Source organism: Gopherus flavomarginatus, chromosome 3 (genome assembly GCF_025201925.1).
Source record: "Gopherus flavomarginatus isolate rGopFla2 chromosome 3, rGopFla2.mat.asm, whole genome shotgun sequence".
Taxonomy (NCBI): Eukaryota; Metazoa; Chordata; order Testudines; family Testudinidae; genus Gopherus; species Gopherus flavomarginatus.
Window position 1 is genome coordinate 217,614,967 of NC_066619.1, and position 24,447 is coordinate 217,639,413.

The window sequence follows — 24,447 nt, forward strand, 5'->3', positions numbered from 1 at the left end:
AGTTAATTCTTCTGAGATGTGGTACAAAAGCACATGCCGGCAGTCTAGAGATCTGATTCTATATATTTAGTCTCTTTGCAGTGTTCTCCCTTATTTTGCTATATATCCAAAAACATTAAAAAGCTGATTTTTTTTAATGCTGTTTAGGTTAAGAGCTAATGATTTTACATCCATTAGTGGAATTATATCTGTGCATCCACCTCTTCTCTCTAACCCATTCTATTTGAGTATTAGCCTTTTGGCTCTTCTCAAGATGTGCATTGTGTTGACTTTTAAAAGGACACTTAATCACTTTTAAGCATCCACTCACCAGATATTTGCCCACCTTAGTCACATACATTCTGCTATCTTACTACACTATATCCTTTCTTATTTCTTAGATTTTGCTATCTTATTCCAAGATTTTTTTTTGTCATTAGGCCATACCCTGAATTGTTCTACAAGCAAAAATCCCACTAAAGCCAATGGGCTTGAAAGTGTATTGATTGTACAACTGTGGTGTTATGTTCTGTCCAAAATGTCTTGGATGGTTCAGACACAACAAATCCTGCATTTTGGCATGGGGTTAGACTAGATGACCCTTGCAGTTTCTTCTAACCCCATGATGCTACGATTACATTTATTCCCACTACACATATACACACACTTGACCGCTGTCTGGTTTTTACTTCTAGAGATTTCACTGGCTATAACAGCAGTATTGATCAGTCATTGCATTATCTGGCTTAATGTTTGCAAATTGCACAGGACTTTGAAAATGGGAAATTCTACATAAGGGTAGGGTAGGGTAGGGTGACAGCTCCTGTCTGCCAGCGTCCCTGCCAATCAACTACTCTTCCTTCCCAGTGCCTCCCTGTTTGCCATGATCAGCTGCTTCTGGCATGTTGGAGGTGCTGCGGGGAGGGGGAGGAGTGGGGACAGGGTGGAATTGGGCAGGAAGAGGCGGAGTGGCGGTTTGGGGTGGGGTCAGGGGCAGAGCAGGGGCTTGAGCACCCCCAGGGCCCAGAGGAAACCAGTGCCTGTGAGGGCCTGATTCTGAGAGAACTTGAGCACCTCCTCTGCTTCATGGCACTGGGCACATGGCACTACAGGGAGTAGTTTCTGCATGATAATTATAGTCATCCTAAATATATCTTTACTAATGTCAGATTACAATAAATTCTGCTCAGTTGGAAAGTGGAAATTTTGAGAAACTATGTTTAGCCTGGGTCACCCAGTCTTTGCTTAAATGGAAGGGCTGCACCTACTTTGCAGAAAATGGAGCAGATTGCAGTTGCTCCTGTCTCAGCTGGCAAATGTAGTAGATCAAGGGTAGGCAACCTATGGCACGCGTGCCGAAGGTGGCACATGAGCTGATTTTCAGTGGCACTCACACTGCCTGGGTTCTGGCCACCGGTCTAGGGGGCTCTGCCTTTTAATTTAATTTTAAATGAAGCTTCTTAAACATTTTTAAAACCTTATTTACTTTACATACAACAATAGTTTAGTTATATATTATAGACTTATAGAAAGAGACCTTCTAAAAAGATTAAAATGTATTACTGGCAGGTGAAACCTTAAATCAAAGTGAATAAATGAAGACTCGGCACACCACTTCTGAAAGGTTGCCGACTCCTGTAGTAGATGGAAATAAAATGTGGTCATGGATTCAGAGGAAGCAGTGCATATCCTGAAACCCATGGCCTGTGACTGCAAAGGCAACTGCAATCTGCTCCATTTAATGCAAAATAAGTGGTCTTCATGTAAAGACGAGGGAAGCAATGCTGAACTGTTTAGAACTGGTCAGTATGCTGACCATCTTTGCTGCTGGAACAATTAAATTTTCCTAATCTCAAACATACACTTGTACTTGCTTGTCTCAGTTATTTTATCTTCCTGTAGTTACTTCTCTCTCATCCTGAAATCGTGGAACAATCTGAATTCTTCAGAGAAGATGTGTATATAGAGGAGAGGATTTTTTTTTTTTTTTAAAGCACAGTTCCATCCTATTGGGGTGGGCGTGGATTGCTCATTTGCATATTTTCTTCCTTTTCAGATGTTATTCTTATTTTCCTTTTAGGAGACTGAGTTATTTTCACTATTCTGTTTTTAAGGTCTCTTGGAAAGACTTTTCGTGGTACACGTACCAGACATTAATCCCAATTGTGGTTCGTTTGTCTTTGGTGGAATATCTGTTCTGTCTGATTTCCTGTAATTTGTGTATCCTATCAAGGCTGTCATTTGCAGGGGAAAATTACTCCACATAGATTTGGATTGATGCTTTCTCATTCTTGAATGTATTCTTCCATGCAAGTGTTAAAGTATCAAAACAAAATATCTTTTACATATTGTTTAGCCATACTGCATCGAACTATTGAACCCGTTGATTTTTCATTCCCTGTCTTCTCACTTGAAGTAGGACTAATGTATCCCAGCAGGTTTTTATTTTTTGTCAGTGAGAGAAGCATCCAAAAAGCAGTGTCAGGGTCTCTAGGAATCCAAGTAGGAGTTAAGGATTTAGTCCCAGATCCTCAAAGGTTTTTAGGCACCTATCTGTCTCTTAGGCACCTAAATTCACGATTCAGACTCCACTAACGTTTCCATAATTGCTGCTCAACTGCCATTTACCACTTAGGATCCTAATTCCGCTTTGTGCCTAAAATCCTGCCAGTTGACATTTGCAAAGACTCCTGATCCCTGATGCCTCCCTACAGCTAACGAGCAGCTCAGAGCTCTAGCTCAAGATGAAGCACAAGAGATCTTGAAGGGGGATTATCAGTCTAGGCAGGGGAACGCCTATATCTTCTGCAAAGCCCAATCCTGTGTTGTCGCTCTGAGCTCGCCTAAAACTTGATATCTGTCAGACCCCAGCCACCAATAGGGGGACACAGCACCCACACAGAAGGCAGCCAGGGACACAGGAAAAGAAGTATCAAGAAGATCAGGAGAGAGAGAGAGAGGATTTTGGCTCCCAGGGCATGGACTACATGAGCAGATAACCTGGCTTAGTTACCCAACTCCAGGGGAGGGATCTTTGCTGAGGATTCCTAGCAGGAGATAGTGCTTATCTGTGGCTTGACAGTGAGGCACAGAAGGTCAACCACTTAGGCAACTAAGCTGCTGCCCCTCCATTCCCTGCCCCTCCTCTCCATATTTTACTCCTGGTTAGCATAGGCAGCTCCCCATGCAGCTTGCTGGCTTCTAAGGCCCCATTTCTTAGGTGCCTAATTCTCTCCATGCACTGTACGGAGCGCCTGAGTATCTGGCTTGGGGCTGACTATTCCACCAAGTGGCAAGGCGCCTAAGGGGTTAGGTGTTGCAACACTTAACACAGCAATTCTTAAGTACCTTTGTCCATCTGGGCCTTAGGGCCTGATCCAAAGCTTATTGAACTCAATAGGTGTCTTTCTAGGAACTTCAGTGGGTTTTGGATCAGACCTTTGGAGAACTGAGTGGCAGCTCATTTGAATGGAAGAGAGGGGCTCAATATACAAGTGGAAAATGTAGTTAGTAGCTGTGGTGGGATCTATGGGGTGCAACCTGGAACTCTGGTACTGCTGTGCCCTCTTAACTCTCCTGCCTGAGCTGTCTCTCACAGTAAAACATTTAAAATGCTAAACTAAAAATAAGCTTGAAAATAAACATCACTATTATCAGTCAAAATAAAAAAAATCAAATTCTGCAAAGCCTAAATATAAAGGTTTTGAAAGAATAATAAGGGCAAAGCAGTCCAGCTGACACCTGCTATAAATAACTGTGGAACAATGGTTCTAACTGACCTTTAGGAGAGATTCCATAGTTTACTGTGGCTTCCTTCCACAACCTTTGCAATGTAAAGAGAATCTGTTTTGCAAGTTCTGAATTTTTTTACTGCGTGGTTTGGATTGTTTCCGAATTATCTCACTAGCTTCATGTAGTTAGTTCTGTGGAAGACACAATTCTGCTGGAGATGAAATTAACATAATAAGTGATTTTGTAGGCTGCCTAAAACAATGGGAACCCAGTCCTTTTCGGGCCCTTGGGCAATACTGAAATATAAATAATAATTAATTAGAATGATCTGTGCATTCTTAAACTCCAAGGTAGTCCCCACAATAATCTGTACTTCTGCTGTTTAAATCCTAGGTATGGTACCCCACCCAAAAAGGGATCAAATAGTTTGCTGTAATTTCATGTGCTACATTTAATGGGAGACAAGTGGTATCTTTGCTCACGCATCACAATCCTTCATGTTTCTTGTGATGACTATATTCTACCAACAAGAGAATCAGCATATGAAGTTACAGGATCAAATTCTGATCTCATTTACACCAGTGCAAATCTTGAATAACTTTACCAAAGTCAGTGATGTTACTCTGGATTTACATTGGTGTAAATGAGATCAGAATCCAGACCACCTTTTTGTCATATATCCAAATCCTTCAGATTTAAATCTTTCTTGCCCTTACAGCCAGGCTATTAAAAAAAGAAAAAAAGCCAAGAAAGCTAAATAGAAAACTGTAAACATACAAGGTACAGCTCACTTTTGATGTCTGATCCTGAGTCCCTGGAAAATATTAAGATTTCTTTTCTTTGTGAGACTCTAATTTTACTATTGGTTAGTTAGGTAAATGTTAATTCCAACCTTGAATCATTGTTCTCTTTTCACACCTATGTAATCATTCTTTATGTCACAGTTTCTAGAGTTTAATAATTCCAGTATCTCTGATCATTCATTCAGTTTTCTTAGAGTCAGTTTGTTGATAGTACAGGTCTGATCCTGCAAACACTTACACATATAATTATGCACATGTATAGTCACAGTGAGTTCAACAGAGCAGCTCATAAGCATTAAATCATTCTCCTGCATTCACCTGCATAAATATTTGGTGGATCTGGATGGTGTGTTCCTCCACAAACTGAAGATGGGCCTTCTGAAGTAGTTTTGAACAACGGGGCCGGTAATGAGGGGCTAATAGGACTAAGCCTTATCAATTAATAAATCTATTTAACCCCTCCCTCTTTCTTTAAACAAATAAAGGATTTGCTTCCCTCTTCTTTTTCTTTTCCCCTTCTTCCAGCAAAAAAAAAAAAAGGAGGGCAGGTGACTGGCTAGATGGAAGGAGAGGCTAGGAGCTTCCAATGCCTTCCATTCAGCAGCACCACAGAGTGCTATTAGCAGAGGGAGAGCTGGTGAGCCTACTGGCTTCTGGACCCTAACAGACTTCATCTTTCTATTAAACATATAGAGCTGTATTGAGATCAACTTTTGATCTTCAGGTAAGCCATCAACATTTATATAATTTTGTACAGGCATTATAATACCTCAAGCCAACCAGGGCCTGATTAAATACATCATAAAATACTCAAGGAGTTGACTGAGGAGCTATCAGATCCATTAGCGATTATCTTCGAAAAGGGAAAATATAGTGCCAATTTATAAAAAGGGGAATAAGGACAACAGGGGAATTACAGACCAGTCATCTTAACGACAGTACCTGGAAAGACAATGGAGAAAATAATTAAGCAACCAATTTGCAAATACCCTAGACAATAATAAGGTAATAAGTAACAGCATGGATTTGTCAAGAACAAATCATGTCAAACCAACCCAATAGCTTTCTTTAACAGGGTATGGGGAGAAGCAGTAGGTGTGGTATACCTTGACTTGGCTTTTGATATTATCTCACATGACCTTCTCTTAAAAATACAATGGAAATACAACCTAGATGGAGCTACTATAAGGTGGGTGCATAACTGGTTGGAAAACTGTTCCCAGAGAGCAGTTATCAGTGATTCACAGTCATGTTGGAAGGGCATATCAAGTGGGGTCCAACAGGGATCGGTTCTGGATCTAGTTCTGTTCAATATCTTCATCAATGATTTAGATAATGGCATAGAGAGTACACTTAAAAAGTCTGCAGATGATACCAGGCTGGGAGGGATTGCAAGTGCTTTGGAGGATAGGATTAAAATTCAAAATGATCTGGACAAACTGGAGAAATGGTCTGAAGTAAATGAAATTCAACAAGGACAAATGCAAAGTACTCCACTTAGGAAGGAACAATCAGTTGCACACATACAAAATAGGAAATGACTGCCTAGGAAGGAGTTCTGCGGAAAGGGATCTGGGGGTCATAGTGGATCACAAGCTAAATATGAGTCAACAGTGTGATGCTGTTGCAAAAAAACCCAACAAATATAATTCTGGGATGTATTAGCTGGAGTATTGTAAGCAAGACATGAGAAGTAATTCTTCCCTTCTACTCCATGCTGATTAGGCCTCAACTGGAGTATTGTGTCCAGTTCTGGGTGCTACATTTCAGGAAAGATGTGGACAAATTGGAGCAAGTCCAGAGAAGAGCAACAAAAAATGATTAAAGGTCTAGAAAACATGACCTGTGAGGGAAGATTGAAAAAACTGGGTTTGTTTAATCTGGAGAAGAGGAGACTGAGAGGGGACATGATTAACAGTTTTCAAGTACATAAAATGTTGTTACAAAGAGAAGGGAGACAAATTGTTCTTCTTAACCTCAGAGGATAGGACAAGAAGCAAAGAGCTTAAATTGCAGCAAGGACGGCTTAGGTTGGACATTAGGAAAAACTTCCTAATTGACAGAGTGCTTAAGCACTGGAATAAATTGCCTAGGGAAGTTGTGGAATCTCCATCATTGGGGATTTTTAAGAGCAGGTTGGACAAATACCTGTCAGGGATTATCTAGATAATACGTAGTCTTGCCTTGAGTGCAGGGGTTTGGACTAGAAGTCTTCTTGAGGTCCCTTCCAATCCTACAATTCTGTGAAAACTGAAAATGCACAATCAAATCTTCTCACATATATTTCAGTGAATGGCAATGAGAGATTAGATCTTGCTTTATTTGAGTCCCTAAATGTCTTTCTGATGCATTCAAAAAGCCAGTGAATAACAAACTAAAAAACTTCCTCATTCGGGATCTATCTTCCTGCAGAATCCAAGTGCACAACTCTAATCCAAAACCCGAAAGTGGTTATTTAAACACCAGGAGTGAAATCCTGGTCCAACTAAAGGCAGTGGGAGTCTTGTCATTGACTTCAATGGGACCAGGATTTCACCCACACTTTCTTTCAGGTTAATAAACACTATGACTTCCATATGTGCCCACATGCTACAGGGATAAACACCATATAAAGTTTTCAATATGTTGCTTTTTAAATATCTGTTGATATGTATAGTTGCTATTTCTCCCCTACTTAAATTAATTTCATGCTTGTAAAAGGTGTCAGATTGGCAGACCTGCTGATTACTGTGTATCCATAGAACAGGGCAACAGAACTGCAATCATCCTCGTGCAGCTCCAACATGAGTCTTGCTTCTAGTTTTATTTCCAGACCTACTCAGTCTCTGGTCTTATGTGGGGGGCTACAAACAATTGCCAACAGAGGTAACAGTTCAAAACGTGGTGGTGATTGTGATTTTGTGATGTAGACGTTCTCTAGAAAGTGGGCTGTGACAACCAATTCATTTCCCTGTTCCTATAAGATAAAACCTTTTGGTTATTACTGATCTAGACTGGATTCAAACAAACAGCCTATAAGGCTCCATATCCCATTTCCCTAAGCCATGCACTCTCTTTTTTTATTACTTTCTGTGTTGAGTTTTACAGAGCTTTAGTGGAGAAGAGCTCAGCTCTGACAATGTTGGGCTCCCACACCTGCATCCCTTAATACTTATACCTATATTTTGTTCTACAAATATACTCCTATCTCCAGGAATGCCTTCCTTTGCAATTGCTAATCCTTACTGAGTCTCCCCTGTGGAGAGTTGCCCTGTACAGGAACTTTATCCTAGCATTCCTGGTGTGGGATGGGGACAGGTATCCCTTTAAATTTGGCAAAGTCCAGCAGCTTTAGCTCTAAAGTTGCTATTTTGTAGGCTGGCTGTTATTGCATCTACCACTTTTCAGTGGGTAAGTATTCAAAATTCCTGTTGTGTTTTTTTGCTTCTCTTCTGCTGAGAAAATCATATATTCTCACATATCTAAATGTTTCCATTATTGTTTCTGGAAAGAAATGTTAAAAAATTGATTTGCTTGAAATGTTCCATGAAACTTTTTGGTTTTTCACCAGCAAAGTCGTTTACTTTTATTGGAGAGGGTGAACCTCTCACTCACACTTACATTTTTTTTACTTATCCACCCTTTTTCCAAAAGAAAAGAGTAAAAAAGTGATTGTCACTGAAATAGAATTAAACTTTTTGAAAACTTTTAAAGATGTTGTTGTGAAGTGAGTTTTTTTGACAAATTTCAGCCAAATGATTTATTTTATTTTATTATTATTATTATTTTGTAAAAATGTTCATTGCGATTGAAGAGGCATTTTCCATTGAAAAAGATCTTGCTGGGAAGTTTTTGACCAGCTCTAGTTAATTTTTTTTCTTAGAAATGTAAATGTTATATTTAACTATCAAAATTGATTGCATATGAGTATCTGTGGTTGTAATCAGGTAATAAATTGTATACAATATGTGATGATGATTATTATTATTTATTTGTATTTTTCAGTGCCTCTGAGCCCTAGCTACTGACTAGGATTCCACTAGGCTAGAGGCTGTACAAATGGAAAACAAAAAAGACAATCCCTGCCCCAAAGAATTTACAGTCTAAGTTTAAGACAAGAGACAACAGCTGGCTACGGACCACAGGTGGGGAAGAACAAGGAAACAATGAGACAATAGTGCTCAGCATATGATAGGCTATGTTTTTTGAATTGTTTGCTTGCTTTTTTTCTGAGAAAATAGGACACCTCTGGCATTGTGTGAGCCAAGGGAGAATAATCTTGTAAATCCAGAGCTATTGACAGTGATGGATTTTTTTAGGGTATTCTTCCAACAAATAATATGTGCAACATGCTTATTTAACTATTTTCACTTCTTCTCAAGGATGGGATTTTTTTTTTTTTTGGTGTAAATGTAATCTGACATGAGTTGCACATAGCAGTCCACACAGAACAATGTATGTTTACTGTCACTTTTTTAAATTGCATGAGAATCTGAATTATATTCCATGTAATCAGTGGCAGATTTGAAGCTTAAGAGGCTAGTTTATCTAATTTTGAAGACAAAAGCAGTGCCAATATAAAGGGATGGATTGCAGTAGCCCATAGCAAAGAATTTCCCTATCAAGGAATACAGATTAAAAATAACACTGTGACAGTCTGACTGGGAACAACCTCAGAACTGAATAGGCAGAAGCTTTTGAAAAGAGGAAAGCAACATTCCTCTTGTCTATTTAATCCAAACAGACACTTCAAAGAGACAATAAGAAGAGGGTACAGCACTCATCATGTTTTTCTTTTTTGGGGATCCAGACTACAGTGTTGCTTTGAGGAACAGCTGTATTTTCATTCCAAAAGAGATAATGTGATAAAGGAGCATAAATGGCAATTCAAAAAATATACATTCGGAACAGATGTTGGGGATGATGGGTTTTTTTTTCCCCCTTTCATGTCAGGTTACAGGGACAAGGCAAGATAATCAGACAGCTTCATAGGTGAGAAGGAAAAGCCTGAGTGGAGATGAATCCTGCATGGAACAGCTTTTTAATTTTTACCTTGTGGCTAGCGTGCCTTTGAATCTTCCTCAGAGATGGAATTTTGTGTTATTTGGATGAGGTTAAGTGCTTTTGTTTAAATTATTAGAAACAGTGAAATTAAAACATTTTAAAGTGTCCTAGGATAAAACTTTTACAAGCAGCAAGAAGCCTATGTCACACTGACAGTCTTTTGGCTGCTTTCAAAAATTTTACCCCTGTCACTGATTAATTTTAATATAAGATGTTTTACCGTCTTATGAATGAATGTGTTACAGTGTTTTTCTGTGATTCATTCCATGTACTGTGGACACATTCTGAATGTCGAAGAGCAAAGAGAATATTTACAAACAGGCATCCAAATTGAAAAATGACTTTTTGTAGAAGGAATCATTTTGTTTCTCCTTTACAAATAGGGCCCATACTCTGTATAATTTATTAAATTTAAAATACTAAGGTATGATTAATCCAAGAGATTTAGAGAAAACTTTGTGTGGTGCTTTTGTTTCATTATTACAATGTAATGTCAATATTTTGCATTAAGATTAGCTGTTTTCACTCTCTAAAGATTTATGCCAAAATTTTCAAAGGTTGCAGAAGGCAAGTGGCTGTTGCCTAATTGGGACTTGCATTTTCAGAACAGCTTGCTAGTCAGGCCCAAATGCCCTGAATAATACAAGAGGTTAGTATCAGGACACGGTTAAGGAGCCATCTGCTTAGTTTAGGTTTTCAAAAGCCACAGGCTTGACTAAGTCAGCAGGTTCAGTTTCTACTATTCAGTAGTCTAGCCACTCATTTGTTCTGCATAAGTGGGATCATAAGTCCATTCTGATTAAACAACCAAAGACGCAGGAGAGTATGAGTGAGAGTGAATCTATTAGAGAGCAAACCAGCAAGATAGCAACCAAGCAACAGTTGCTATAAGGGCCTTGGGGAGAAGGGTTGGGACAGAGGAAATAGGAGACTAGCAGGGAGAGTGGAGAGATAAGGGAGATGGTATATCTTGAGACAAATAAGGGAACACAACATCTGACCATGCTAGGATGGTATATCTTGAGGAGGAGAGCCAAGCTTGCCCTAGAGATGCCAATACTGTCCATGCAACCCTCTGAGCCCAGGAAAACGTAGTATTACCTGTCTGAAATGCAGGCTCACCCACAAACCATTATACACCTTTGTGATTAGTGAGGATGACATACAGAGTTGTATCATCAAGATCACCACAACCTTGGGCATACTAGCCACTGGGTCTTCACAGAGGACACCATTGGCATGAAACCAGCTTCTTAGAAGCTCAATGCCACGATGAAGCCGCTGACTGAAACACTGACTGAAACAAATGACTGGTGATTATGAAGGAAATGAGTTTGGCCACTGTCCAGAACAAATGGCTCTTATGGCATACTGGCAATGGTACAAGCAGAAGAGTCAGCTTGCTCACCATCTCCTGCAAAAGGCAGAGCACTAGGGTCTAGAGTGCCCATTACATGACTTAGTATTCCAGTCATTAGCAGAGGAGCCAATGGTAGGATCAAGGTCAGGAAAAAGTGCTGTTGATGTGAAGACATTTTCTGGTTCCTTTTCAGGGTTATGCCAAAAAATAGGGCTTCTGGGTCTCCAATTAACTGTGGCAGTGGAAGTGGTGTTGGAGAGGAAGGGGGAAATCACTTTACCTCTTCATATACTTGTTTGTTCTAAAACTGTGTGCTGGGGAAAGGGGAAGAGGGGGTTGAAATGAGTTCTCATCAGTTGTCATTTATGAATTGCCTATATAGGGAAAGCAAGAAAGAAAAATTGAGAGACCTATTTATTTTTCCAACTTATAGAGTGCACCTATTGTCGTGTATTTCTAGACACAAATAACAGACATTTACAAATATACAATAATAAATCCAAATTGACAAACTCAACAATACTTGTAAAGGAACTCTGTGAGGTTTCAGATGCATCAAACAGATTATAACGTACAAATACAATTAATTAACTTATCAGCAAAATAGCTAGTTAGTAAGTGTTAAGCTAAAGCTAGCTATACAATCATTTCCCAGGGTATTAGCACACTTCATTTTACTCAGTTGTATTAGCACCTTGGCACCGAGTCGTTCAAGGGCTCCCAAATATTGTTACATCACGACTCCTGGTGTCAAAGACTTAGTATAGTAATATGTAAAGGACTATTTCCTCAGAAGTTCTTCATGTGAACATTCAGCATACAGACAAAACAGTACTTGTTCAAGTTTCTAAAGGTTAGCCACTATTTTATCTATACTGTAAAAACTCCTTCAATATTGTTGGCAACTGAAGTTGGGGGAGAAGATGCAGTCTTGCTCTTCCTATGCAATTTCGGATACATAGTCGGCAGAGTTGGCAAAGAGAGCATGGGGTAGCTACAAACAGATAAGAGATTTAATTAAGTAAATGTTCGGTATTCTTAGGAGTTTACAACATGGAGTATATTTAATATTATTATGGGTACCTAATAAACATGCATTTTTAAAAATTCTGTATATCAGTCTTATTGACCTTTCACAGTATAGTTTCTCAAAGATATATAACAATAAAAATTATGCTATTCAAACTTTATTAATGATCAAAGAAACAGAAAGAGCAAGGAAACTTATATTTAAACTAAATATCCAGAAGAATACATATTAATTAACTCATGCTGTTATGTTTATATAGCTACTAATTTTTAATTAAAAAAAACTGTGTTCGTGAAAGATCCTCTGCTGACAATTCTAGAGACTGAAGTTCTTTTTATTTATAGTATAGGTACAATATATGCTACACAAATGCAAGTTTCACCATCAATATATTTCAGCCCTTCCCTGTAGGGACCACTTTTCAGAGTTAAAGGGAAGTTAACCTTACATGCCTATTCAGTTTTGGCCTCTTTGCTGAGGCTTCCAAAAATGCTGTTGGCTGTGATTAGTGTGTGTAAAGGACATCTGACTACTAAGAACTAGACCAACAGCCTTCAGATGGTGATACTGGAGCTGAATTAGTGCCAGAGACACAAAGCTCCCTCAGTCGTCACCATTAAAAATGCATCAGTTTTCCCTTCTAGAATTAGCTACTCCTTTGGGGCACTGTGTTACAAAGAAAAGGTTGGGGGATTGATTTGATCACAGTCTAAGAATCTGCATGGGGAACTTATAGTTGGTAATGGGCTCTTCAGTCCAGCAGAGAAAGACATCACAAGATCTGATGGCTGGAAGTTGAAGCTAAACAAATCCAAAGGGGAAGAAAGGCTGTTTTGTTTTGTTTTGTTTTACAGTGAGAGTAATTAACCAATGGAACAATTTACCAAGGGTCACGGTGCATTCTCCATCACTAATAATTTTTTAATCAAGATTAGATTTTTTAAAAGAAGATATGCACCAATTCAAAAGAATTATTTTGGGGAAGTTCTGTTGTCTGTCAGATACATCAGGGATCGGCAGCCTTTGATACATGGCCTGTTAGAGAACTCCACTGGCGGGCCAGGCTGGTTTGTTTACCTGCGGATGCTGCAGGTAAACAAACCGTCTTGGCCCACCAGCATCGTTCCCTGACAGGTTGCATGCCAAAGGCTGCCAATCTGTGGTTCCTTCTGGACTTGGAATCTGAATCTATGACAGGGTGTAGGGAGAGCAACCCTATGTGCAAGGATAGGAGTTTCACCTGGCCCTCACACAGACTATGCAGAGAGGAAAGTTGAGGCTACTTGTACCCTCTGTTCCACTGTTCTCCACATATAAAGGCTTGACAGAATCTGGCTCTGCGACATTATTGTTATGACGTGTCATAGCTGGAGGTTCATGTTAGATTATCACTGATCTTTTCCCTCAGTTTTGTGGTTCCATGGCAGACCTTTAACATCTATTTAATGTAGTATTTTTGGCAATGATGTTGTACTTGTATTTATTTAAGCTGTTAAAGTTGTATTTATCAACTCTCCTTTCTCAGATAGTTAAATTCAACTATAAACATTTATTCCATAGAGAAAGTTAGAGTCCAAGACTGTAATCTAAAATAATATTCCACACAGGGCCGTTTTACAGAAAAAAAAATAGGGCCTGATTCCACAGTCTCTCTCAGATGCATAGTCTTTAAGAATAATACATTCGGTGGTTTTAAAGCTACACAACAATTTATTAAAGTCATATTTTTGTGCCCGTATGACTCAAAAATAAGTCTGCTCTAAAAAAAAATTTAACTCGGTACTGCTTACTCAGTCATAGAGTTGTTCCTCTTCCCATTCTCTAAACAATTAAATGCAACTACTTAAGAATAAATTTCTAACCCATATGCTGGAAGAGACCTATACAATGCATCTTTTTAAAAAACAACAACAACAACAACTGAGTTTTTATCTAAAAATACAAAGCACTAAACTGTGCTTTCAATCTCTTGGACAAATGACATTTCAAATAATTCTTTAGGAAATTATATTTTAAAAGTAAATAAAAATGGGATAAGCAAATAGAAGAATTTGAGGAAATAATGTTCTATTTATGACACAAATCAATAAATGCCAGGACAACGAACAGCAAATTTTCAAGACAGGAGGCCCAAAGCTTGTGCACAAATGCACGCAGAATATGCTTGAACTTGTTTGGGCAATGTGATTACACACAGATAGCTAGGGAACTTAAATAACCGTTTATAAGTGCAATCATATGAATTGCACACACAAATTTAGACATGTAAATCCATGTAAAACCCAGGCCTCCTGCTTTGTAAATATGCCCTAAAAATTAAGTCTGGGCACACATCTTTCCATGAACTATTTTTTAAAAATGAAATAAAAAAAATCCATAAATTGAAGCTATTTGTTTTTGTTGGTTTGTACCATCACCTGTTAAACAGAGGAGTCCATATCTTCAGCTGATATAAATTCAATAGTGCTCTGTCAACTTATGTCACCACCTGAAAAACTGGCCTATTTAAAAATATTTTCAATACTTTACACAGCTGGAGGTAGAATTTTTAACTGAGTGTAAACAATCATTTTATAAACACATTATCAGACAACTTCTGATTCAAGTTTGTCCAAGAACAAAAACTATGTATAGAATGATGAACAAAAGTATATTTGTCCCACTTACCTTCATGCAGAAGCAACATTCTCTCCACCAAACTGCTTGGGGCAGCTAAATCTATGGGCCGTTCAAAATCTGTATTCTTGGCATTAATGTTGGCCCCAAATTCAAGAAGTAAATTTACTATCTCTGTACTGGGTTGCTGAGCCGCCGCATGTAGTGGAGTGTCCAAATACTTTCCTTTCTGTATATTAGCGCCTATATAAATATATTGGAGAGACAGAGACAAATAGAATTAATGTTTTCAGTGCTAACAGTTAATGCTTTAAAATCTGGAACAAGATTTTTTAAAATGAGTGTTTGAAGTTACATTCCTAAATTTATAAATAGATATCTAAATAAACGTTCAGAATTTCAAAAGTTCTAAGCACTCAGTGGTCAATGTGAGCTGCTGCGTTGGGTCCAGGCTGGGTCTCACAGCCCCTTATATTTAACTAGTTTAAAAAACATTCTATGGGTTTAGAACCAAATTCCTTTTAACTCTTCTCTTCCCTTTCTAGCTCAGCCTCTGTTCTTTGTCAGCAGATATACTGGTATAGAGAAGGGGCTGGAAAACATTGCGAAAAGGGCAATGGCAGCTTATGGCTCTATATACACTTTAAACTTTCACTTTCATAGAATCAGAGAAATGTAGAGCCCAAAGGGGCATTGAGAGATCATCTAGTCCTGCTCCCTATTCTGAGGCAGGAGCAAGTATACTTAGACCACCCCGATAGGTGTTTGTCTAACCTGTTCTTAAAAACCTCCAGTGATGGGGATTACTTATATCCAAGCTAATCTGAGAGCTACTTAACTTTACTACCTTCATTTTTACTATAGAGTGAAAAGAAGGAAGTGGCCAGTGGTGCTGAAAATGCTTGATATCAGACCACTCAGAGTTGATGTTTTCTTTCTTCTACCGCACATACTGTAAATCAACAACCAAAAGGTTTCCCCTAACAAAAAATATGTCTTAGCATAAAGTTAAAATTTGAGTCCTGCAACAACAAGCTGTGATAAATGAATGGGGGGAGGGGGAATAGTTCCCTTTTATGGACATCCAGCCAGCCAGTTAGCTATAAAATCCCTCTTAATAGCTGTTCTCTCTACTTGCTTTACCTGTAAAGGGCTAAAAAGTCTCACTGCTATGCATAGGTAAAAGGAAGTGAGTGGGAACCTGGCCAAAAGAGCCAATGGAAAGGCTAGAACTTTTTAAAATTGAGAGAAAACCCCTTTGTCTGTCTGTGGTTGTTCTTGGGGAAAGGCAGACAGGGAGCAGTTATGCTGTGAAAAGCTTGGGCCAGGTATAAAAATTTCTCAGTATCATACCTAGAAGCTATTCATCTAAAACTCCAGATATGTAAGTAGATCAAGAAATGTCTAGGAAGATGCAATTAGGTTTATCCCTTTTATTTCTTTATTGTTTGTGGCTTCCTTTGTGCTAACCTCAGGTGCTTTTGTTTTGCTTGTAACCTTTAAACTGGACCTCAAGAAAGTTATTCTTGATGCTTAATCCTTGTAGTTTTTTTTTTAAATCTAGCAAAAGTCTAAGTCTCAGATGTATTTTCTTCTTTTTTTTTTTAATAAAATGTACCCTTTTTAAGAACAGAATTGGATTTTTGTGTCCTAAAAGGTTTGTGCACATGTTGTTTAATTATCTGATGGCAACAGCTGATTTCCTTTGTTTTTCTTCTCAGCTCTTCTCCGGAGGGGGGCGGGTGTGTGAAAAGGCTTGAGGGTACGCCACAGGAAGGAATTCCCAAGTTCTCCTTCCTGGGTTCTCAAACAGATTTTGCACTTGGGTGGTAGCAGCATCTACCAATCCAAGGTCAGAGAAAAGCTGTAATCTTGGAAGTTTAATACAAGCCTGGAGTGGCTACTATTAATTTTTAGAATATTTGTGGGCCCCCACCTTCTGCACTCCAAGTGCCAGAGTGGGGAATTAACTTTGACAGAAGCCTAGTTTTGTTTATCTGAATACATCTTACTGTAAAAGTGTGCAATATAAGAATATATTAATATTTTAGGTAAATCAACTTGTACCTGCATAAAGAAGTTTTCGAATGCAATGGATCTGCTGTGAAACACAAGCTACATATAGAGGTGTTCCCAGATGGGGAATGTCTTGGTCAACATCTATGCCCCAGGAGATCAGAACTTCCAGACATTCACTGTGACCTGCCAACAGAGTATGACATAGTTTGCTTGCCTCTTCAGTTAGATGTTCCATTTACGAAACCTGATACATTTCTTAACACTATATAATGTTATTTGTCAACTATTCTATGTATGCTCAGAAGCTAGTTTTTTACCTCTACTGGCTGCTTCGTGAGTCGGTGAAGGGAGACAGGACTCCCACTGAGCTTTGGCACCATACTCCAACAAAAGCTCTGCACAAGATGCACTGCCTCTTGAACATGCATTAAATAATGGGGTTACTCCATCAATTGTTGTAGCATTTACCTAGAATAGAAAAGAGATGTCTAAGATGGGAACGAAGTAAGGGATGCATTCTTAACTGATAAACTGATAGTGTTTTAAAATAAGATATAGCTGAAATATGCTTGATGCATCAACAAATACACTATTTACCATAACATTGCTTTATTGCACTCAACTTCTGTACAGTTCTTATCTTCCCACCCCACCCCTCGTTATTTGCATAATGGTACGCTAATTTAAACATGCTAAACTATATCCAAGAAAACATAACTGACCATAATACTAAATCTAAATAAATGGCCTGACTTTCAAAAGTGCTGAGTGCTCAGCAGTTCTCATTGACTTCGAAGTTCTAAAGTCTTCTTTTCATTATTGAAAATTCCATTAGCACTCCCAAATCTCTATCATCACATGATTCTTTCTTGGTGCTTCACAAGCTCTAAAATTACCATATAACCATGAAGAGCTAGTGTTCTACTCCACCCCCAAAAACCTCAATTTAAAATAATTTTATTTTTTTTAATTTTTAGATACAGTGGACTCTCTTTAAAATGTTCCTCATGTGCTAGTCCCCATTTTAAGGAGAGGGAATTTCTGTGGAAGCTTTACTACTGCATAGTTGTGTGTGTAGAGATAGCATGGTACCGTTGAGAAATGCAGAAGCATACCTAAATACTGTAATTGCATATGCTTTTATTTGTCAATCTTGTGCTCCCTTTTCCTGTTCCCCTCACTGTTTGTTTGTTGCTCTCTCTTGTTGTGTCTTGTCTCATATTTAGACTATATAAGCTCTCTGGCACTGGAAACATGTCTTTTTCTCAGTTTTTGGGGAAAAATGTATGGGTTCTGTAGAAACAATAAACATGTGTTCTGTAGAAATAATAAATATACCTTCAATTTACAGTGCTTACATTGGCCATAATGCCTCAATTATATGTCCATTTCACTCTTGCTTTCTCTGGTTTTCTCATTTTTCTCATCTATTTTCTGTTCTGTCTTCTGCCCATCCTCTGTGTGGTGTCTAATCCTACCCCTACATTTTATGTGATCTTTTCTCTCTCCCCTCTACTTCTTCTGTCTTCTCTTTCCTCCATTATGCAACAATCCCATCAGTCTCCTTTGTTGTCAATCAGCAAAGACTTTTAGTTGATTATTTTATTACTTAAAAAAACCCAAAGGCAAACCTACTGTTGTTAACAAACCAACATACTATGGGGCAGGAGAATGTGGAGAGCTTTGGATGAAAAATCAAGGAATAGATCCCTTTCAATTAGATAAGGTCAGTGCAGTACTTTACATATGAAAAAGATACTTACATTTGCCCCTGCTTCAAGAAGGATTCTTGCACATCCTACATGATCTCCTAGGCAGGCTTCATGCAGTGGAGTGACTTGGTCAATTGTCAGAGTGTCCACATTGTAACCCTAAACAGGATAGGAACCACACATAATGGTAAGAAAAGCTATTCAAAGCTGTTAAGTCTTCAACATTGTTAGTTGTAAGCAGCACAGTTTATTAGAGCTGGGTGAATAATGGATTTTTCAGTTCACTGGCAATTTAAAAAAAAAATGTTTAGCTTCAGGTTGAACCAAAAATGACATTTTAAAAAAATTTTCAGTGAATCAAAAAGTAATTTAGTTTTGACTCAAAAATGCTTTATTTCAGTAATGTTGAAACAAAATTTTTTATTTTGTTTCACCCTGAACATTTTTGTTTCAATTTTCAGGCATTTTGGTAAAAGCAAAAGAAAGGAGAACTAGATTTACAAAATGGGGAGAGGAGAAGGTGCTGCTGTTGTCAGTGTCCCTTATAAGCTTTAGTCCAGTGGTTAGGGCAGTCACCTGGGATAGAGGTGACCCAGGTTCAATTCCCTTCTCTGCTTGATGTGGAGAAGGGATTTGAATTTAGGTTTCCCTCATAGAGAGAGAAAGTCCTAGCCACTGGGCTATGGGATATTCAGCTATGGGGGGGCTTTCCTAATGTTGAAGCTGTTCCACTTTTTATAAATAATTAGTCATTTGAGCAGGGACTTGAACTTGGTTCTCCCACTTACCAGGCAATAGTTGTTTTTACTATTTCTCTGGCCCAATGACTATGCATTGCAATTCATAGTCACTCATAATGACAATGGATAGTCATAGGGCCAGAAAGATAGTAAGAATGACTCAATAGCCTGGTAGTTAGGTGACCCATCTCCCAGGTGAATGCCAAAACCACTAGACTAAAGTCTATAAAGGAGGCAGAACTACCACTACCATCTCCTCCTGCTGCTGTTTCTGCTGCCACCATTGTTTTATGACTCTAGTCCTTCTTTCCTTTGCTTTAGCCAAAATGCCTGAAAATAGAAACAAATTTTGTGTCAAAATGAAACATTTGGATCGTACCAAAATGTTTTGACTTTTTTCAGTTTGGTCTAAACCAGATGTGGGCAAACTACGGCCAGCCCATGGGACCATCCTGACAGGCCTCTGAGCTCTCGTCTGGGGAGCCCCTCCCCTTCTGTCCCCCCTCCCCTGCAGCCACGCTGCCGCATGGGCCACACTCTGGCCTGCCGCTCCCGCTGGGCAGCGTGAGGAGCGCAGCTGTCTCTGGTCGGGTGTCGCGGCTGTAAGGGGGCGTGGAGCGGGGGGGTTGGGTAAGGGAGCAGGAGGTCCTGGGGGGCAGTCAGGGAGGAGGGAGTGGTTGGAGGGGGCAGAGGTTCTTGGGAGGGTAGTCAGGGGATGGGGAACAGGGAGGGTTGGGAATGGGAGTCCTGGAGGGGCCTTTCAGGGGGCAGGGCTGTGAATAGGGGTCAGGAGGACAGTCAGGGGACAGAGAGCAGGGGGGTTGGCTAAGGGGGTGGGATCCCAGAGGGCATTTAGGGGCAGGGAGTCCCGGGAGCGGGTGGTCAGGGGATGAGGAGCAGAGGGCAGTTGGATAGGAGGGGGGAGTCCCAGGGGTGGGGGCTGTTTGGGGGCAGGAGTGTGGATAGGAGTCAGTGCAGTCAGGGGACAGAGAGCAGGGGGATTGGATCGGGGTGGGGGTCCTGGGATGGGGGCAGTCAGGGGACATGAAGCAGGGGGGATGGGATGGGTTGGGTGTTCTGAGAGGGGCAGTCAGGGGGCGAGAAGTGGGAGGGGGTGGATAGGGGGCAGGAGGCAGTCTTCCCTACCAGCCCTCCAGCGCAACCTTGATGTGGCTCTTGGGCCAAAAAGTTTGCTCATTCCTGATCTAAACTATTTGGTAAACTAGACATGAATGTGCAAATAGTTTTGGTCAACCCAAATTTGCATTTTTTGGTGAATAAACTATTCATCTGAAAAGTTTCACCCAGCTCTATTTACAGTATGCTATACATAATATACCTTATGTGAGCACAAAAATGAATGCATGCAGAATCTTTCATTATTTGATTTAGAAAAGAGTAAGAAAAATAGCTTCTAAACATTCACATAGTGGTCTACACTTCACATTTGAAATACTTAGCCTTCTTAGAGCCACAAATTCAAATTCCAAGAGAGTAAACTCAGTCCTTCTTCCTTATGAGATTGATAAAATGACTGAGCTCCGTGCAGTTTTCTGTGGATAGTTTTTTTTAGATACTTGACAACTAATATCTTTTTCAGAGTCATAGAGTTGAAGGCCAGAAGGGACCACCATTTAGTCTGACTTCCTGTATATCAGAGCCCATCAACACTACCCAGCACCCACACACTAAACCCATCAACCAAAAGTAGACCAAATTACAGCCCACAGGAGACTAGATTGTTATGTGCCACAGGGAGAGAATAACAGGGACTGAGATGCACCAATGCCTGATGACCCCACAATAGCAGGAAAAAAAGAGGATGATTAGTGCCACCCCAGAGAACCGGCCAACTCCATCTTGTGTCCCATCTCCAGCTATAGCTATCTCTGATGGTTCAGAGGAAGGAAACAAAAAACAAAACAAATCATCAAGAATAAATTGAGGAGGTGGGGGGCTGGAGGTGGTTGGCTGAAGACCTGAAGCATGAGCTTTTAGGAACATAAGACATAAACCAGAAATGACCCCCAGGGCTGCTGTGTCCTGCCCCCTACCATCACAAGCAACCTCATCATACAACTGCACTCAAATTTGTCCAGCTCTCTCTTAAAACTAATTAAATTGTTTGCCCTCACAACTCCTGTTGGGAAGCCATTCCAGAATCTCACTCCATTAATGGTTAGAAGCTGTCTTCTAATTTCCAGCCTGAATTTGTTCATGGCCAGGTTATATCCATGTGTTCTTGTGCCAGCAGTGTCCTTTAGCTTAAATTATTCACTCGCCTGATGCATTTATAGAAAGCAATTATATTGCCTCTTAGTCTTCTTTTTGCTAGGCTAAACAAACCAAGCTCTTCCAGTCTCCTGTTATAAGATAGGCCCTCTATTCCCTTGATCATCCTAAAAGCAGCAAAGAGTCCTGTGGCACCTTATAGACTAACAGAAGTTTTGGAGCATGAGCTTTCGTGGGTGAATACCCCTTCGTCGGATGCAGGACTAACAGACGTTTTGGAGCATGAGCTTTCGTGGGTGAATACCCACTTCGTCGGATGCATCCGACGAAGTGGGTATTCACCCACGAAAGCTCATGCTCTAAAACGTCTATTAGTCTATAAGGTGCCACAGGACTCTTTGCTGCTTTTACAGATCCAGACTAACACAGCTACCCCTCTGATACTTGATCATCCTAGTATCTCGCACCTGTTACAGTGTGAATTAATCTTTCTTGAACATGGGTGACCAGAATTGTACACAGTATTCCAAATGAGATCTTACAGTGCCTTGTACAATGGCATTAAAACTTCTCTGTTTCTACTAGAAATGCCTCATTTGATACATCCAAGGATTGCATTTGTCTTTTTCATAGCTGCGTCACATTGGTGGCTCATAGTCATCCTGTGATCGACTCCCACACCCAAGTGTCTCTCCTGCATTGCTTCCAAATGATGAGCCCCCCCACTTAGCAACAGAAATTCTTATGATTAGATCCTAGATGCATGATCTTGCACTTTGTACTACGGAATTTCATTCCATTTCTGTTACTCCAGTCTTCAAAGTCATCCGGATCTTCCTGTATAATATTCCGATCCACCTTTGTGTTGACAGTGGTACACAGAAGCTAGCTTTGCATCATCAGCAAATTACTACATTGGCTTACACAATATACGTTTTGTAGTACCATTTAACAATGTTCCAGCAAGGGCTCTTATTTGATACCGTATTATAGTACTTAACTGCCAAATAACAGGTATGCTGTTACACTAACAGTAAACTCTTGATTTTACTTTATCCCTTTGCTGTTACAAAATAATATTCAGTGTGTCTTTTTGTTATTATCATTGCTGCTGTTCACTGGGCTATTTTCAATTAATTTTTCTGAAGAACTCCCAAGTCCTTCTCCTGATCAGTAGACAGGATGATTGCTTTGTTTAGTGTGTACTAATCCGTTCTCTCACAGTAAGGGCTAGATATTCAGCTGGTGTAAATTGGCATAGCTATATTGATGTCAATGGATCAACATCAGTTTACATCAGATGAGAATGGAAGTCAGTGCAACTATGCTGATTTACACGAGCTGAGGATAAGGGTTATGTGCCTGTAGGCACAGCAGAGACTAAGGGCTGGTGTATAAATTGTACCACCCAAGGAGTAATCCCAGCATGCACTGTACCTCTAAGGCACTATTCTTCTTTAATTCTCCAAAGCAAGTGCTTTACTGCTCTTTTTTTACAAAAATAAAGAAATAGCATCATTCTAGCCCTTAGAAGCAACCCTAAAGGAACAACAACATTTACAAGGAAACAGTTTTCATAGGTTTAATCTACCAAGGCTTCACAACAAATATATTTTAGAAAATGCCTTTAAAACCAGTAGGAAAATATCTTGAAATGTCTTTAAATTTTATAGTATCAAAGCTCCCAAATGAAAATACTTCTGCATTATTCACATGGAGACCGTAACAGAATAATTGTGCTGTATTTACCTTTTGCTAGGTTGTCATTAAATAAGATAAAAAAGGGAAATGTTTTAAGAACCACATGGGCATTACCTGTGACAGTAAAGTTTTTAGAGAAAGGAGACGTCCTTGACTGGCTGCCTCATGCAGTGGTGAACGATCTGCCCAAGAACCTACAGAATAATAATATTTATTGAAAAAATTACAGCAATTAGAGAGATCTTAGTATGCGCAGAACAAAACAGAGGTGGTTATGCAAAAAATAAAGTCAAAGGTTTTATTAAATGAATTATTCTCATTTTGGACTAAGTGTCTTAAATATATGTCTTCTTTCCTGGACACTAAAAAGAGCAGACAGGCTACACTGAGTAATTCTGCAGTATGAAGGAGAAAAAGTTTCTACGTGGTATTTTTTATTAATGCATTTTAACAACTTCAGCAATATTCATGGTATTTGTCTACCAGAGCCTTTTATATTTTCTACAAAATGTTGTCTAGGTACATCAAAATCTACCAGCTTCAACAGGAAACAGAGACATATCGGACTGAATATTTGAAGCAAAAAATGAGGACCACACACACTTTCAGAAACATTCCTGAAAAAAAGGAAAAGCTGTTCTAAAAAAAAAAATTAACAGTAAAATGTCTCTGGTCGATAAAACCAATCTGAAGCCTCCAACCCCCACTTTCCCCATGAAATCTACATGTAAGTCTCTGAGAAGAGAGTTCCCATGGTAGAAATAGGTTTTTAGGGCTAAATCCTTCCCCATGGACCAAATCCAAGTAGTTGTGCTTCTTGATGCAAGAATATTTTACAGGGCTTGGAAAGAAAACTCTAGCTTCTGCTCCAAGCCACAGAACCACCCTGCTTCTTCTACTGAAGCCCAGTGTGCCCATGCTGTTGTGACCCTGTTCTAGGGGGTTCAGCTCTACTTCATGGGTTTTTGCAGGGAATCCCATACAGGTGGATTCTCCAGTATACAGGCAATGAGAATCCCTGGCACAGGCTCTCAAAACTACTTGTTTTCCTCATCCAGCACAAAAGTTCCACTATATCTTAGGCTCTTTGTGGCTGAAGAGAAAGAGGTGGGATTTGCCCCTTGGTTTCTAAATGGGAAGGAGTAATTGAGGACCCACTTTACCTTTTTTTATGTACAACTTAGAGATGATGCACAGTTTGAGGGTTCTGTGAAAATGATGCTCATACTCTTATTGAAGAAAGGCAGACCACTGACTTAGGGGCAAATCCAGCCGTCACCTCCACAGCCACAGAGGGCCCTGGCAGCAGAACTGGTTCAGTTCTATTTCTTTGTGTAGGAAGTCAAGATTTGAGGGGCTCTGTAGAAATCCTCCTACACCTTTTTGTGGATCCTCTGCTGATTACTTCTATAAGAGGGCCTCAACTTAGGAGAGCTGCAGAATGCTCATGTACCTACTGGCCTGCAGCAACATTGCAGAC

At 39.6% G+C, this 24,447-nt stretch overlaps 1 protein-coding gene across 3 annotated transcripts in view; it reads right to left on the bottom strand.

Moving 5' to 3' along the window:
- Nucleotides 1–9,188: 9,188 nt before the first annotated feature.
- Nucleotides 9,189–24,447, bottom strand: part of ASB5 (ankyrin repeat and SOCS box containing 5) — a 68,315-nt gene continuing 53,056 nt past the window's right edge. For all 3 annotated transcript variants that reach the window (XM_050945396.1, XM_050945397.1, XM_050945398.1), the window contains exons 2-7: nucleotides 23,082–23,161; nucleotides 18,346–18,453; nucleotides 16,900–17,050; nucleotides 16,631–16,765; nucleotides 14,615–14,806; nucleotides 9,189–11,911 (exon numbers count right to left, since the gene is read on the bottom strand). In XM_050945396.1, the coding sequence (XP_050801353.1) occupies nucleotides 11,784–11,911; nucleotides 14,615–14,806; nucleotides 16,631–16,765; nucleotides 16,900–17,050; nucleotides 18,346–18,453; nucleotides 23,082–23,161 (794 nt within the window). In that variant the 3' untranslated portion in view covers nucleotides 9,189–11,783. The remainder of the gene's footprint in view (nucleotides 11,912–14,614; nucleotides 14,807–16,630; nucleotides 16,766–16,899; nucleotides 17,051–18,345; nucleotides 18,454–23,081; nucleotides 23,162–24,447) is intronic.